Source organism: Taudactylus pleione, unplaced genomic scaffold, assembly GCF_031769625.1.
Source record: "Taudactylus pleione unplaced genomic scaffold, aTauple2 ptg000082l, whole genome shotgun sequence".
NCBI lineage: Eukaryota > Metazoa > Chordata > Amphibia > Anura > Myobatrachidae > Taudactylus > Taudactylus pleione.
Genome location: NW_028284484.1, coordinates 8,044,173 through 8,059,987, shown reverse-complemented (window position 1 = coordinate 8,059,987; position 15,815 = coordinate 8,044,173). Strand labels below are relative to the sequence as shown.

Below are 15,815 nucleotides of genomic sequence, written 5' to 3'. Positions count from 1 at the left end.
ATTGCTAAAAGGGCAGGGCACATTTTGCCCTCTAAAATACAGGCAGGGCGTTTCCCTAAAACAGCCTGGCATCAACAAAAGTTCCTACATTGCTGAGCTAGGTGTGTCTTATAAGGTGAATTTCAGCTAAACTAAAAAATATATTTTTATTTGGAATTAAGTGATCAAATATAAAAACAAACCTTTGTATTGCATCCAGAAATTTGGCACTTCCATATATGCATGTAGCTGTCTGAACTGATAATCCTCCCCTCTACCCCAGGAAGGCCTTGTTTGGTGTTGGCAAAGACCTTTCGTGTGAAACTGCATATATGGAAAGATTACAGGGGGTAGAGATGGGACTTTGACAACCTAAATAAGCCTCACAGAGTAGTATATAGGCTCTCTGAACATTAGAAGAAACAATCTAACAATTATTGTAATGTAAAACTTTGTACCGTATTTTATTTTAGGTAGAGATTAGCGCTTCAGTTTTCATCTGTCATGTTCGGATCTCAACAACAACATCTGATTGGCTATCCTGCTCTCACTTGTTTTGGATAGCCGATAAGATAAACCCAGAGTGAAAACCGAAGCGTTCATATCTAATTTTAGGTAACACGACTACAGTAAAACATTGTAACTGGGAATATGCTTTACAATGGGTCACTTCTTGCATTGGATTTGATATTCCATTATTATGATGTATTAAGGGTCACCTAAGATTAGAGTTTGTGTTGGTAAAACACATTTGAAATAACAACAATATGTTGGAAGGGAAAAGGAGCACACCTATAACGTACCAATGCTGCCCAAGTTACACCTAATGGAGTCCATTAAATAACACCACAAATGAAACAATAGAATATAGGAAGGGAAGGTTTTACATAAGGAGAGTAGCAGAATCTTTATCATTTGGATCAGTTCGACTGAATCAAAGGCGAAAGATTCTGCTACGCTTTGCGCCTTGTGTGTCGGTGATATATACATGAAAACTGATGCCTTTTAAAAACACATCAGTCAAACAACAACAAAAAAAAAAAGAAAAAGTCTGACCACAGAGCTCAAGTAACATATTACCAAAGATAAAACAGAGGAGGGGACCATGTGCACAGCAATTGATCCAGCAGTACAGGTCAATAACTCAGCAATAATAAAGCCATCCAATACATGTGGGATGATGGATCTACATGGCTAGATGGCTTATAGCTGCAGAAGCAGAGTACAGGTTGAGTCTCCCATATCCAAAATGCTTGGGGCCAGGGGTATTTTGGATAACAGAATATTCCGTATTTTGGAATATTTGCATATCATAATGAAATATCTTGGGGATGGGACCCCAATATACACACAGAATGCATTTATGTGTTATATACACACAGCCTGCAGGTCATTTATACAATATTTTCAATATTTTTGTGGCTCAAGCAAAGTTTGTGTACATACATGAAATTAATTTATGTTTCATATACACCTTATACACACAGCCTGAATATAATTTTTTACAATATTTTTAATAATTTGTGCCTTAGACAAAGTTTGTGTACATTGAACCATCAAAAATCAAAAGGTTTCATTATCTCAGTCATGGCAAAATGATTCCGTATTTCGGAATATTTGGATATGGGAGACTCAACCTGTATATCCTTTATTTTCCTTCTAGTCAACCTACTGTACTCTGTGAATGTCTGGTCAGGGGGAAAGCCAACAGTAGACAGGCTTAGTAGAAACAACTATCATTTAATAGAAGTATCGACAAATACCAGTCATCCGGGCAACAAAAAAATGGACCTTGGCCATTTGTGCAGTGCATCAGCAGAGTACAGTAATCCATCAGACAAGTGCTGCATGCCACACCCTCTGGCTGGCTGTGATATCCTATACCGAGAAAGAATTGCAAATGCATATCCTAACTGAATTACCTTCTATACTGCTTAAGACAAAGTACTTTTAATATTTGCAGTTATTCGGCTGTAAATGGCTAAGATAAGAGCAAAGCCATGTAATTTATGGATTGAGACTCCACATTCCTACTGCCCTCCTTTCCCCATATCTGGTCAGACTTATAGGGGTATTCAATATGGGAGCGATAACATCGTTTTTGCATTAATATCGCACTTATGACGTCATTATCGCAGGTTTTAGTTTTACACCGTATTCAATTTCAAAGACTTATCGCAGTTTTGAAAAGTATTTGATAAAAAACGGTGATAACTTTTCACCATTGAATAGGTGTCGAAAAAAGTGCAGAACTGGGGTTTAGGGGTGCAGGCTCAAAAAAAATAGCCTGCACCCCTGGGAATGACATTTAAAAAAGAACTGTGTCAAAAAAAGTAAAAAAAAAAAAATGGGGACACCCCAAAAAATGTATTTCAAAATTGGGGTGAAAAAAAAAAAATGGGAAAAAAATTATTAACAGTAGTGAAATAGGTTCAGGGCTATTCTGCAAGTATGCGGGAGGTGTTTTCTAGAATAGATTTATAGCGGCAGGTGCACAAATGCAGAATTTTTAAAAACTTTCTTTAGGGACATCAAAATATGCTAGTACCCATTTTCATGTACCCCAAATTTGATGGGACCACTTAAAAAAACGAAAAAAATAACCTAAGTGCTCTTCTGCATCACTTCTTCAATGTCGGGAAAAAACACCTACTGCAGCTATTTAAATCCCCGACTTTCATTTAAAGGCTAAAACGGGGGTACCCATAGTGATCCCCCATGTTTTTACAACTTTAGAGGGGTCTTACAATTTTTTAAGGAAAAATTCATAACTTTACACAAATCCAACTTCGGAGGCTCCCGTTTTCGTTAATTTTATATTGAATACGGGGATAAGCGGGCGGGCGCCGCCCGATACTTTAACGCAGGTAAAAACTCCGATATGAAATGTTAACTTCGACAGTGAAGTTAACGTTTCATATTGAATACCCCTCTTAGGCTTTGTGAAACCTGTTTCTTTCAATAGTCTTAACCTTATCTCCCTGACTCACTACCCATCATGACTCTCTGACAGCAGAATTTAACCGTGTGCCATACTTGATTGGAGTTCAAGAAAAGAATAAAGCGACTGCCCATTCACTGGTCTGGAATGACGACTTGTATGATCTTGGTATAATGTGGCAAGCAATGCAGGTACAATATGCAGGTGAACGCTTCATCTAAGGTACCAGAGATTGAGTTGCATCCCTATACTTAGAGGCCGATTCCATCAGAAATGTTATGTTGTGCTTTTACTGCGGGTAAACGAGCCACAGCACGAGCGCGCCACCAATCTGCGCTATTTCATTAGAAAATGTTATCTCAGCACCCGTACTACCTGGGGAAGAAGAGCAGGAAAAAGTGGGGAGAGCACCCTGAACCCAAGAAAAGTGGCAAATAAGATTTATATAACAATAGAAGACTATTAGTGGCCATAACCAAAGTATTTGATGTTAAAGGGTGTCAAATGGCGGATTTTTACCATTATTATTATTAAACAGTGGGAAAAATATAGCAAGAAAGTATTTTTCACCAAATTAAAGCCTCTAGAATATTTTTTATTGTATTTAAGCCAGTTTAAAGAGATATTGAAAAAAAAAAAAAAAAAAAAAAAAAAACTCTTGTAACTCACATCTACAAGTTCAAAAGCTAATATCCCCATGTATACAACACCTCAAAATACATGTCCCACATAATTAAACACATTTTTTGAGCTTTTTACACTAAATGACCTAATATATGACATATCAGTATTGGCCAAATTACGCTAATAAAATGCCTCTTAAGAGCATGATTATGCATTGGGAAAGGTGTGCTAGAGGTTCTGCACTTAGGTCCTGATTCAGAGAAGGATGCTTATGCAATCACAGCTGCGATTCCGCACAGAACGCAGCTGCGAAAATATGCAAATGATTCCAAAGAACACTGACATAAGGACGCCCACTTCTGCCTTCTTACATGATACGATGTCGCTTACCTGCATAAATATCTGTAACATCGACGCACATCGAGCAGCCATCTTGCCCTTTTAGCAGGTCTGATCTGCCGCAGATTTGACAGCTCTGACACGAAGGGCTAATTTATGCATGCCCATGTAATGGCAGTCAGACTCGCCTACGTTTTTATGACCACTCCCCATTCCCACCCCCAAACGCTGACAGCACGTCACTCGCTTTGCGATGGATTCCTCTGAACATCCGTAATCGCAGTGCGATCGCTGCACACGCGCAGTGACAATCGCTCGATCTATGTATGTAATCGCCATTACATTCATCTCTGAATCAGGCCCTTTGTCCAGACATTTTTACCTTAAAAATGTCCTTGCTTTTCACTTCCAGAGCTGTAGCAGGCCTTAAGTGCACCCTGTGCCGACGCATGACGTCATTACGTCGCACGGAGGGGGACGGGGTCGACAGCAGCGGTAAGTGGAAGTGCTGACTGGCGCCTCCTGAGGACGTTCTAATCAGCTGCACAGACTGCAGGGTGCCTGTCTGGAACACCTAAAGGCTGCTCTGGCGGAGCCACAGCAGTGATCCTGCCTGCAGCAAGCCATTCCAGGCACCCTGCTATCCAGAAGCAAGGGTCGTGAATTGGCTACAATGCCGCCCACAGAGCCCTGCGTTCTATGCTGCAGAACCAGCCGCAATCAGGGCCGTAGCTAAGGTAGTGTGGCCGGTGCCATCGCACAGGGCACCGCAGGGCAGGGGGTGCTGTTTGGGCCTGTCAAATTTCTATTTATTATCACTCTCACTTGTAGCTTCCTCTTATTTAATCCCCAGCATCTCCTGGCCTCCCCTATCTCTTCCCTGGCCCTTCCCCATGAGGCCATCCCCCTTTTTTGGGTACATTATGACCCTTTGAAAAATGGGGGGGGAGCGCCAATGCTCTTTCTGGCACAGGGCAACAAAAAGTCTAGTTATGGCCTTGTTCACCTCCTCTGGGGCTGCATACTAAAAGCCATGCCAACTCCCATTGAGACCATTTACTGGACGCGGATTTATGTCATTGTACGATCTGCTGTACGATTACACAATATACAAGTGCTGTTACGGGGATAATGTTACTGCACCGTATCATACGTTGCATCGTCCATCTGACGTGCAGCTGTTTATGTTTTATAAAAAATGAACCTTGACGCATAGGGGCATATTCAATTAGACACGAAAAGCCGTTTTAGGCTAAAAGGTTTCGCCGATGTCATTTCGCCAGGCGTAAAAGTATCGCCGTATTCAATTCCGAACACTTTTCGCGGACGCAAAAATGCAATGCAATGTAATAGGTGAAAAAGATTTGCCTATTAATAGGTGGTGAAAAAGTGCACAATTGCAGTTTTGGGGTGCAAACGTCAGGAAACCACTCAGCACCCTTGGAACAGCCCCCCAAAGCATAACTGTGTCCAAAAAATCCTAAAAAAAAATAATTTAAGAACACCACAAAAAATGACTTTGAAAAGGGGGCAAAAAAAAAAAAATCAAAGTTGGGGTACAAACTTAAAAACTAGCGAAATAAGCTTTTGGGGGGGTCTGTAAGTATGGGGAGGTGTTTTTTTGATTGCCGCTGCTTGCTGAAGGTGCGTTTTTTAAAACTTCAGTATTGTGAAATGTAACCATGCTTGCACCCATAATCATGTACCCCAAATTTGCTGGGACTAGTTATTTTCACAAAAAAAACCCCTGCTAAATGCTATTCTTCACCACTTGTGCAAAGACGCTAATTAGCAGCTATTGAGAGCATATAAGTACCCCAAATACCTTAAGCAGGGCTATTTGGGGGCATCTAGATTAATCCCCAATGTTAGTGCAACTTTTGGGGGGTGTCAGGCTGATTTGCCCAAATCTGACAGCACTTTTCGGCTGTTTGCGTTTCGCCGGGTCCTGTTTTCGTGTCCTTTGGAATTGAATAGGACGAAAAACAGGGTCACGCACGATAAGTTTGAGTCCAAACCACGCGAAGTCAGCGAAAAATTTACGTTCTGCCCACGGCTGCGAAATTATCGCACCTAATTGCATACGGCCCACAGTGTCATAGCAGGACACCTACTGGGTATGTGCACTTTCAGATTTTAATTATATAAAATTAGGCTTGTAGTGACAACTCACACATCCAGTGCTGGTGGTAGGGGCTGCAGCCTGACTTCTGGTGCACCCTGAGGAGCTGGGGTTACACATCTCTTCCTCTTCAGCCTGAGCTTGGCGGCCTTCTCCTCAGTCATAGTGCAGACCCTACACAGCAGCAGGGGGGAAATAATACATGTAATACTATGCAACACAGCTGTATGACTGCACACTGACACTACTCCACCACGGTGACCACAGCGAGTCTGTCTGAGCACACGTGTTACTGTTTCTGCCCCAGTCACTACTATAGTGTCTGATCATCATGGCAGTGACTGAGTACACCAACCCGGCTACTGACAGCACAGACACACCGCGGCCTGGGAGGTCATAGCGGGCCCGAGGCTCTAGTGTTCGTCACTACGCTTCCACTCACCAGCTCTCTCGTCTCTCACACATGGGAACTCGGGTGGGAGGAGGAGGGAGCAGTGTGAGGACGCAGGGCACACGCCCAGAACCAGCAGCGTAATTATGCCGGGTCTGTAACTGTTTCCACGTATTAAATGTGTGGTAAATCCTTATTTTATTTGCCTCAGCTAATTATACAGTATTGCCTCCAACACTGAGACATGCAAAAATCGATAGATCCTTCACATTAGCCGCCGGTAAAACCCCGCCAGATTTCGCTGAGGCTCCGCCCTTTTCGAGGCCAGGGATTCGGTACTGTCATAGCCTCTAGGAATCAGTGACATGTCTTTTCTCCATATAGACTAGCAGCATAGTGTGCACTGCTTTTTAACTGTTGGAGTCCTATGGTTGTGGTACAAGAAGTCAAAGTACCGGGGCCTCCAGTGGGACCGGTTAAGTGCAGAGATTGGCACGTCCATCTCGTGTACTAAGCCTTGGATAAGGATGAAGTGAGAGAAGCTAATTTTAAACTAATGTAACCCCCTCCCTGTACTCTAATACTACTTTTATACCTAAATTCCGGGTCTGACCCGGATCAAACCAATCACCAGGGGCGGGATGCACTAAACGGAAAATGTTTACCGCATTTTCCATATGCATCAATCACCTGGCCGCCGGGCTCCGATGCGGAGGGTAAAGCCAGCTATTACTGGCGTTACCCTATAGAAGCCTATGGGCTTCTACCGCATCGAGCTGCTATGAGGGATCCCAGCATGCCCCACAGCTGCCGCGTCACTCTGCACATGCGCAGATGGACTCCCGGATCATAAACCCGGAAGTCCACTGTGCAGCAGAGATCGCAAAGGACAGCTCTTACCGGAAGAGCTGTCCTTTGCTGTACTAATCGCATATGTTAGTGCATATGCGATCAGTACCAATGCGGTGTTAGGCGGTAAGTGTTACTGCATCCCGCCCCCGGAATTTAACTGGCGACGACCACACCAGAGCCGGGTCTGCAGTGACCCAGCTCTGCCGGTGTGGACGTTTGGAGATGACATCATCTACAAGCACCACTGAAGCCGGCCAATCGTCCGGCATGCGGCGCGCTCTAGGTCATCGTGACTCGGATTGTGCCGTTTACACTGCAGGGTTTCACGGGTCATTCCCACATTAAACCCTGCAAGTTACCTGGGTTGGATTGCCAGGTCACTCGACCCAAGAATCAGGGACGGATCTAGACTCTTGATTTAGGGGTGGTGGTGTGTGTGTATATGCAGTGGTGGCAAGGATGTGCTTGCCGATCCATCCATCATCGTGGATCCCAATGGGGGGCCCAGGGAGTGAGGTATGTGTCGCCTGGGTCCTCAGACTCCTCATTAATCTGGTTTTAGTCACCTGTAGGAGGGGGATCTTGTGTGTCATATCAGGGACGGGCTAGACCAAGTAGAGCCCAGGGCGAAAATTCCTTTTGGTGCCCCACTTAAAAGGACAAAAAAATCAATACTGTATTTGTGTGTACTAAATAAAGACTCACCTTACCTATATGGGGAACCTCTGAAGAAATTGATCCTCCATGGGCAGACAATGTCCTCAATCAGTAGTCACTATTCACGTTGAAGGTCACATGGTCCGGAAGATGCCTTTCTACTTCAGGGTCCATAGGGGGTCCACAGGGTTGACCTTGGGGTATAGGTTGGGAACCAAATCCGGGCACCACGCAGTTAAAGCTTTTAGCTCCCAGGATGCACTTGGGTCCACTCTCCCTATAACCCCACCCACAGCCAGAGGCACCTCAGTTTAAGTTGTGCCCGGCCGGAGTCAGGTCACCGTTTAGTGCAGTGGGGAGCTGATTAGCAGCCCCTAAGCTTTATTTTTTTCTAAGTACAGAGTTTTTTTATTTTTACTTTGGACTTTCAGAGCGGCAGCATCGGACTGTCCATAGGACGTCTAAGCTGCCGCTCCGTCACTCCGCCGGCGCTGAGACGCCAGTACAGATCTGGGGATCTCAGCAGGACCCCAGAGTCTGTACTAGCCGGACTCTGCGGGCGCCCAGGACTGCTGCCGGATCTACGGGGAGCAGGTAAGGTCGCGGATCACCGCTTGCGGTGATCCGCGCATTTTATATGCAGTCCTGTTCCTCCGGTCTCCGGGGACAGACCGGAGGCGCCGGCAGTGGCGGCGGGCCCCCCATACCCCGTGTGTCCACTAGACCACCAGGGACTTAGTGTTCGGTGCTGGGAGCCGGCGTCCCGGGGGCTTAATAGCCGGCCAGGGGAGGAAGCTTTCCCTGTTACAGCGGCTCCTCCCCTCAGCTCAGCGCGCCTTTCAGTATGTATAATCTGGTGTCGCTGAGCTGCTTCCTCCGCGGGCCACGCTTCTTCTGAGGTCTCCAGCGGCCATTTTCTTGTGGTGCAGCAGCAGAGCTCCGGAGATGGCAGTGAGTCCAGTCCCCCTACGTACCTCACCATCAGGTCAGTGTACACAGCGCTGTAGCCTTCCCAGACACTGAATCTGGGTAAGTTGAATGCAGTGTAATAGTGCAGTATATTATATGACATGTTTATGTATATATGTATATATCTGCATGGTATGTGACTTATGCTAGTGCTGACTGTCTGTATTTAATTCTCTCACCTGTCAGTGTATATCTATCCCTTTTCCTTATCTGCCCTAATACAGCTGTACTTAGGGTGGTTCTGAGACCTCACATTTATATACTCGTTGATATTTGTGAGGTTTGTTACATACTGTTGCGTGCTGCACGTTGCCACATTTTCGTTGGAACTGTGTGTTGCATAAGCTGAAAATGGGTCCCTGCGGCTAATTTTAGCATCAGTCAGGACCAGTATAGCACTGCTTGATATTTCCGCCAAGATTGGTCAGATATGTTTGACCAGGAGATAGAGCGTTATACTGCACCCATTTTTGCTATCCTGCAAGTCATGTGCTGCAGGTGTTAGTGCGGAGGATTTGTTTCATAAAGGGTTCTGTGTGTGGCGTCATCTGGTGCCGGCCCCTTTCACGACCCCCTTGGGAGGTTTGTTTTCTCGGGATCCTCTCAATTGCGGATCGCCGGGCGGGCCCCATTGTTGTACCTCACTTGGGGTTACTTCACCATACTGCCCTTTTTCATCTCAGGGTATCTCGCAGTTTCTTGCACTCTTCCCCTGTGACACAGACTATCGCTCCCTGCATGGGGTTTTCGCAGTATATGAAATCCCCCTGGTGCCACCATAGTCTGTCATTCCCCTTGCAGGGATTCCCACGGCCACCCTGGGTGGATGTCGTTTTCTACGAAACGCAAATTGGTGTGGTTGACGCCCTGTGGTTACTTCCCAGTTGGCTCTGCGTGAACTGGATACTGTTTTGGGCTCTTTCCCTCTTACACGGGGGAAGCCTATTTCAAGTATTATTATCCCTGCTTTGGGCTGGTGGCAGGTCCATTCTGGTTAGAGTGAATGTTGACCTGCACCTGTATCATACACCCTCAGTATTGCGTGCCTTCTGGTTCCCTGTTGCTGACTAGCGGGGGGATCGCATGGCGGGACTCTGGCTGTTGTCAGTTATGAGGTATTACAACAGTGTTTGGCCTCCTGTCCCAAATTCCCTGAGGGTCATCACGAGCCCCTCATGGGGTGGATGGGCGTGTTACTCGTCAGATTACAGACGTTACTATGCATCCCATTCCTGCGTGGTCGGATTCTTCTGATCCGTAGGTGGTAACTCTGCCTGAAATCAGTATACTCGCTTTCAGGGGTTGTTACCCATCCTACCATGGCTATAGCATGGTTGGTTAATACTATTGCATACTGAGCTGATGCATTTGTAATGTTTTTTCCCCACCAACACGTCTGGGGTTCAAATGTATTTGGTCGCTCATGTAATATATGCAGTTGTCATAGGTGGACATGCCTATATTGGATACCAGTCTCCTAACTTTCAGAGTTCCGGCTGCGACGGTATCCTCCGTAATACCCTATGGCTGCGCTCTGGGAATGCAGAGGTGCAGATACCATCTATAGGGTAGATCTTGTTGGGTCCTGACCTTGACAGTGGCAGTACAAATTTCCCGCCTTCAGCTATGCCCACTACAGGGCCTCAGACTAAGTCTAATAAGTCTTTTTGTCCTCTGGGTCAGCCTAAAGGTCTGTTTCTTCAACCGAGCAGGCCTGGACTGCCAGCCGATCCTGCTTCTGAACCTACGGATATATCGTCAGCATGACGAGACAGGCCTACCACTGGGAGATGGCGATTTTCTCAGTTCGCCCAGTACTAGTGTCTAGTTGCCGCGGCTACGTGGGTAGGAGGGTACGCCCTCTCTTTGCTCAGGCGGCCTATTTCCATGTGATGGTACGCAGGCCCTTATTCGGACCCGAACAGGGCCTTACGAATCCAGAAAGCTATACAGTTGTTGGGGTAAGCGGAGCTAATTGGGCCATCCCCACTTTCTCAGCGAGGGACTGGTTGTTCTGCTTTCTTTCTGGTGCGGTGGCTGAATGGTCCTCTTTGGCCTATTCTCTGTCTCAATTCCCTGAACCAGTTCCTAAAGCTACCTGGGCTCAGGAGGCAATCCCTATGCTCCATCATACTATGTTTGGAACCTGGGGATGGTATCACTGGATATACAGGACGTGTGCCTACGGGCACTTACAGAGACCTTGCCTCAGCATGAACTGAGGTTTGCTGTATCACAGAACTTACGGTTTTTGGGCTCTGCCTGTTGGGACTGTTCTCAGCCCCACAGGGGTTTACCAGCGTTTTCGATTTTCTGACAGTTCTTCTGTTCAGTATATCCCAATGCTCCTGTACCTGGATGGCCTCCTGCTCTTAGCAGGATCACCGGGGTACTTTACAGCCGGGTCAGGTTGACTGTGGCTTCTTCAGGGTGCAGAAGTTTAATCAATGGGGAAAAAGTCCTCCCTGCATCCCTCTCTGGGTATTCTTCACCTAGGAGCCCTGCTGGATTCTCAGAATCTGAGAATTCTTCTGGCGTAAGACGGCATCTCCACTCTTCCATTAGGAGTACATGGATGTCTGCGCAGTCGACATATGTCTTTGCACTCTGGGAGGCATGGTCCACTATTCAGTGTCTGCCTTTGGAAGGGTGGAATGGGCTTAGTTCCATTCCAGGCCTTTCCATAATTGGCTTATCTCCAGATGGAACAAGTTTTTTTTTTTCTGTCTGATCACTGTTCAAATGATGCTGCTCTCCCCGGAGGCAAGTCTGTCCCTTTTCGGGTGACTATGACCATCTCTTCCAGGGTATTCTTTGCTAAGGACAGTGTCTGGTTCGCATCCATTTCAGTGCAATTGGATGTCTGTCGATTCCACCCTGTCAATTAACTTGTTGGAACTTTAGCCTGTCTTGGGCCTTCACTCTGGCATAGCCCTTGTTTCCCGGTGAACCTGAAAAAGTTCAGTCCGACAGGGTCAGAACAGTAGCTTCCTTTTTAGCAATACTGTTCGTTGGGTGGCAATGTCAGGTATGTCATACATTCGGACATTGTCTGAGGGTCTCCTCCCGACCATCTCGACAGTGTTCATTTCAGGTGCTCTCCATTGGGAAGCGGGAGTCCTCAGCCGTTACGACGTGCATCCCGGGGACTAGTCTCTTCCCCAAGAGAGGTTTCATCTCCTGGTGAGCAGGGGGGGGGGGCCCTCCTGAGGTGACACTCATGGCCTTCTGACTCTATCACACTATGGTGTTACAGTCCAACTCTGGGGATTCTGAAGCAACCTTCAGTGACTCTTTGTCGGTGAAGGGGTTCTTCCAATTTGCGTACCTGTGTTCTCCAGTCTCCATTATTCCTCGAGGGGTACTTGGTTTTTCGGAGTCTCTCCATCGATACTCCATTCCTGATGCTTCACTACCCAGACCTGTTGTCTCAGGGTCCTGGGGTTTGCCTTGGACCTGGGTCGTTTGTCTTTGACTACGTCCCTACAGTGGTCTTACGGCTTCCATGGCTTTTTCATCGTTGGAATGATTGGAGCACATGGATCAGCTTTTGCTGGAACCTACCACAAACTGTGGCAGCCATCATTCTTATGGTATTATACCTATCGATACGATCCTCTGGTGTCCAGGATTTCCAGATATTCTGGCATTCCTTCCGGCTGGCTTGGGTTTCACCCTCGGCCTGGCCTTCCTGACAGTGCAGATCTCTACACTGTCAGTATGATTAGGTTATGGAATTGCTCCGCTCTGATATCCAGTTCATCCTTTGGAGTGTTTTCTGGATTATGCCTCCATTTTTCCTCTCTAGGGACTCCTTGGGAGTTAGGAGTGGTTCTTTGTTAACTCCGTGGAAAGTTAATGGAACCGCTGGTTGTGATAGCCATTACATGGTCTATTGCTTTGGCTTTCTCTCTTTCTATCAGGGAGTTTATATCAACCAGGTGAGTGTCGGAATTGGGAGCGTTCTCATGTGGCTCCCTCTTCTGGAGGGCATCTTGTCAGGGTGTGAGTTGCTCTCACCCTGTGTTTCTTCTTAGTGATTTTCAGGTTCCATATTATTCTGGAACTTATGGTGCGGCCATTCAGTCCCCAGTCCTCTCGGGTGGTGTGGCCTCATTGACTGTGGTCCGGCCTCTGTGGATTTATGTGATCCATTCAAGTTCCTGACGGAAATCGGACTCCTTATTGGTGGTCTGAGATTTCTGGTTTTAACAGGAAAGGATGGCCGGCCTATGGCCATATGTTGGCTGGACGGCCTCGTATGTCTTCTTCAGGGGCCTACCCATGGGTAGGCCTTTCTGTTGTTGCTGCTTGTTTTTTCTCGGGCCATGTAACCCTCGTGGGTGGCTCGCTGTGGCGCCTTGGCTGCTTTGCCTTGCTAGGTGGCCACGTGGTCTTCTGTCCACACCTTTTTAAGGTTCTAGGCATTGTTTTCCTTTGCCTCTCAGGATGCTTCCTTTTTGGCGGCGGATTCTCCTCTCAGCACAGGAGTGTCCCCTCCCTTGGTTGAACTGCTTTGGGACATCCCCAAGGTCAACCCTGTGGACCCTGAAGTAGAAAACAAGAGATATGGTAAGAACTTACCTTTGTTATCTCTGTTTCTACGAAGTCCATAGGGTCCACAGGGCGCCCGCCCTGACGCACCTGGCTTCAAATGGGCTGTGTGACTGGTCACCGGTTTTCCGTCTCCCATTTCTGTGAGTATGGTTATCGAGTGTTCCAGTTTTCTCTCTTTTTTTCTCCTCCGGCCTTTGGCTACTTACAAACTGAGGTGCCTCTGGCTGGGGGTGGGGTTATAGGGAGAGTGGACCCAAGTGCATCCTGGGAGCTAAAAGCTTTAACTGCGTGGTGCCCGGATTTGGTTCCCAACCTATACCCCAAGGTCAACCCTGTGGACCCTATGGACTTCGTAGAAACAGAGATAACAAAGGTAAGTTCTTACCATATCTCTTGTTGTTTGTGTAGGAATAAAACCAATGTCTTCATCGTACAACAGAAGTTCAACCAGAAATGTGTCCCCTCCAGCCTCCTGCCCCGTGTTCCTTCCAGCTTCCACCCCTCTATGTCCCCTCCAGTCCCCTGTCATTCCAGCCTCCAGTCCTCTGTGTGTATCCTCCAGCCCCTCATCATTCCAGCCTCCAACCACCTGTCATTCCAGCCATCAGCCCTGTGTCCCCTCCAGCCACCTGTCATTACAGCCTCCAGCCCTCTGTGTCCCCTCCAGCCACATGTCATTCCAGCCTCCTGTCTCCTCATCATTCCAGCCTTCAGTCCTCAGTGTCCCCTCCAGCCCCTTGTCATTCAGCTTTCAGCCAGCTGTGTCCCGTCCAGCCACCTGTCACTCCAGTCTCCAGCCCCGTGTCCCTTCCAGCCCCAAAACATTCCTGTCTCCCCTCCAGGGACCTGTCATTCCAGCCCCGAGTAACCTCAACAACCAACCAGTTCCCTGGTCCCCTCCAACTTACCTTCTTTTCGGCAGCTGGACTGCTTCTTTTTCTTTGAGTTTGGCGTCCTGCTGCTCCAACCACGGCAGCCAGTGTAGTGTGCGCTGCCTGCTCCTCAGGCTCTTCCTCTAGTAGAGATGGCTAGTGAGTGAGTGTCTCAACACACTGACTCGAATCATTCAGATGAGTGAATGATTCGAGTCACTCACTGTTTGGTGTGTCGAGACACCCACGTCTCTAGCCTCTCTGTCAGTGGGAGCCTGAGTCAGTGGCAGCTCCGCCCCCTACACTGCTGATCTGACCTGATCATACTTCTGCACAGTGTTCAGAAGTGTGATCAGGTCGGATGGGTCAGCAGTGTAGGGGGCGGAGCTGTCAGCGACTCACTCTTAGGCCCGTATTCAATTTGAAGCGTTAAGTCCGGATCCGCGTTAAGTTACCACCAATGACATCATTATCGCCTGTTTTGGTTTTACCCCGTATTCAATTTGAAAGACTTTCCAAATGCAATGTAATAGGCGGTAAAGTATCGCCTATGAATGGCAGGCGGAAAAAAGTGCAGAATTGGGGTGCAACATGTCCCTCGTGCAGCCTTCAGACAGTCCCCCAAAGGTAATTTGTGTCAAAAAAATAAAAAAAAAAACCTTAAGGACACCCCAAAAATGTACTTTGAAAAAGGGGGCAAAAAAAAAAATTGGGGGGTACAAAGTTAAAAGCTAGCGAACTTTACTCTGGGGGGGTCCCCAAGTATGCCCCAGGTGTTTTTTTTATTGCAGGTGTTTGCGGCAGGTGGATTTATCATGATTTTTTCAACTTCACTTTTTCAACTTTAAATATGCTGACCCCCATTTTCAAATTTGCTGGGATGTTACTTTCTGGAAAATTATTCCTAAATACTATTCTGCATCAGGTATAGAAAAATGCTATTTAGCAGCCATTGAGCCCATTTAAAAACACCAAATACCTTCAGCAAGCCAAATCGGGGTACCATAGTGAACCCCCATGTCAGAGCATCATTTCCGGGGTGACAGGCTGATTTCCCCAAAAATGACAGTACTTTCCGCTTGTTACAGTATCGCCGGGTGCCGTTTACGCGTACTTTTAAATTGAATACGGGGTAAGGCGTGCACAAAGTGCGCGAAGTCGGCGTTAAGTCCAGGCCGCGTTAACAATGTGGCTCGGCTCAAATTGAATACGGCTCTTTGTCATGCAGCTACTGCCAAGGTTTGGGTGAGTGCACTGGCTCAGGAGAGTCGGTGCAGAACCCTGATCTGCAGTGCTGGGCTGCGGGGGGCGGAGCTGTCAGCGACTCACTCAGAGCAGTGTGGCTCAACTCAGTATGCTAATTCGCTCTGCCCATCCCTATTCCTGAGCACTTGTCCCTGCAGAGAGCCGGGTGGATCAAGGGGCCATGACCTAATCGTGGGTTTACGACCACGCCCTCTTATGGGGGAAAAAAATGTTTTTTTGGCCACGCCCCCTTATGGGGGAAAAACG

The 15,815-nt window shown here is 47.1% G+C and overlaps 1 protein-coding gene across 2 annotated transcripts in view; it reads right to left on the bottom strand.

Annotated features, from left to right (window-relative positions):
- The window catches only part of FAAP20 (FA core complex associated protein 20), a 36,136-nt gene extending 29,395 nt beyond the window's left edge, over nt 1-6,741 (bottom strand). The window contains exons 1-2 of one of the 2 annotated variants that reach the window (XM_088468238.1): nt 6,448-6,740; nt 6,057-6,179 (exon numbers count right to left, since the gene is read on the bottom strand). In XM_088468238.1, coding sequence (XP_088324364.1) covers nt 6,057-6,179; nt 6,448-6,470 — 146 coding nt within the window. In that variant the 5' untranslated portion in view covers nt 6,471-6,740. Of the gene's footprint in view, nt 1-6,056; nt 6,180-6,447 lie in introns of both variants that reach the window. The other variant, XM_088468240.1, reaches the window with a different exon arrangement.
- Nucleotides 6,742-15,815: the final 9,074 nt, after the last annotated feature.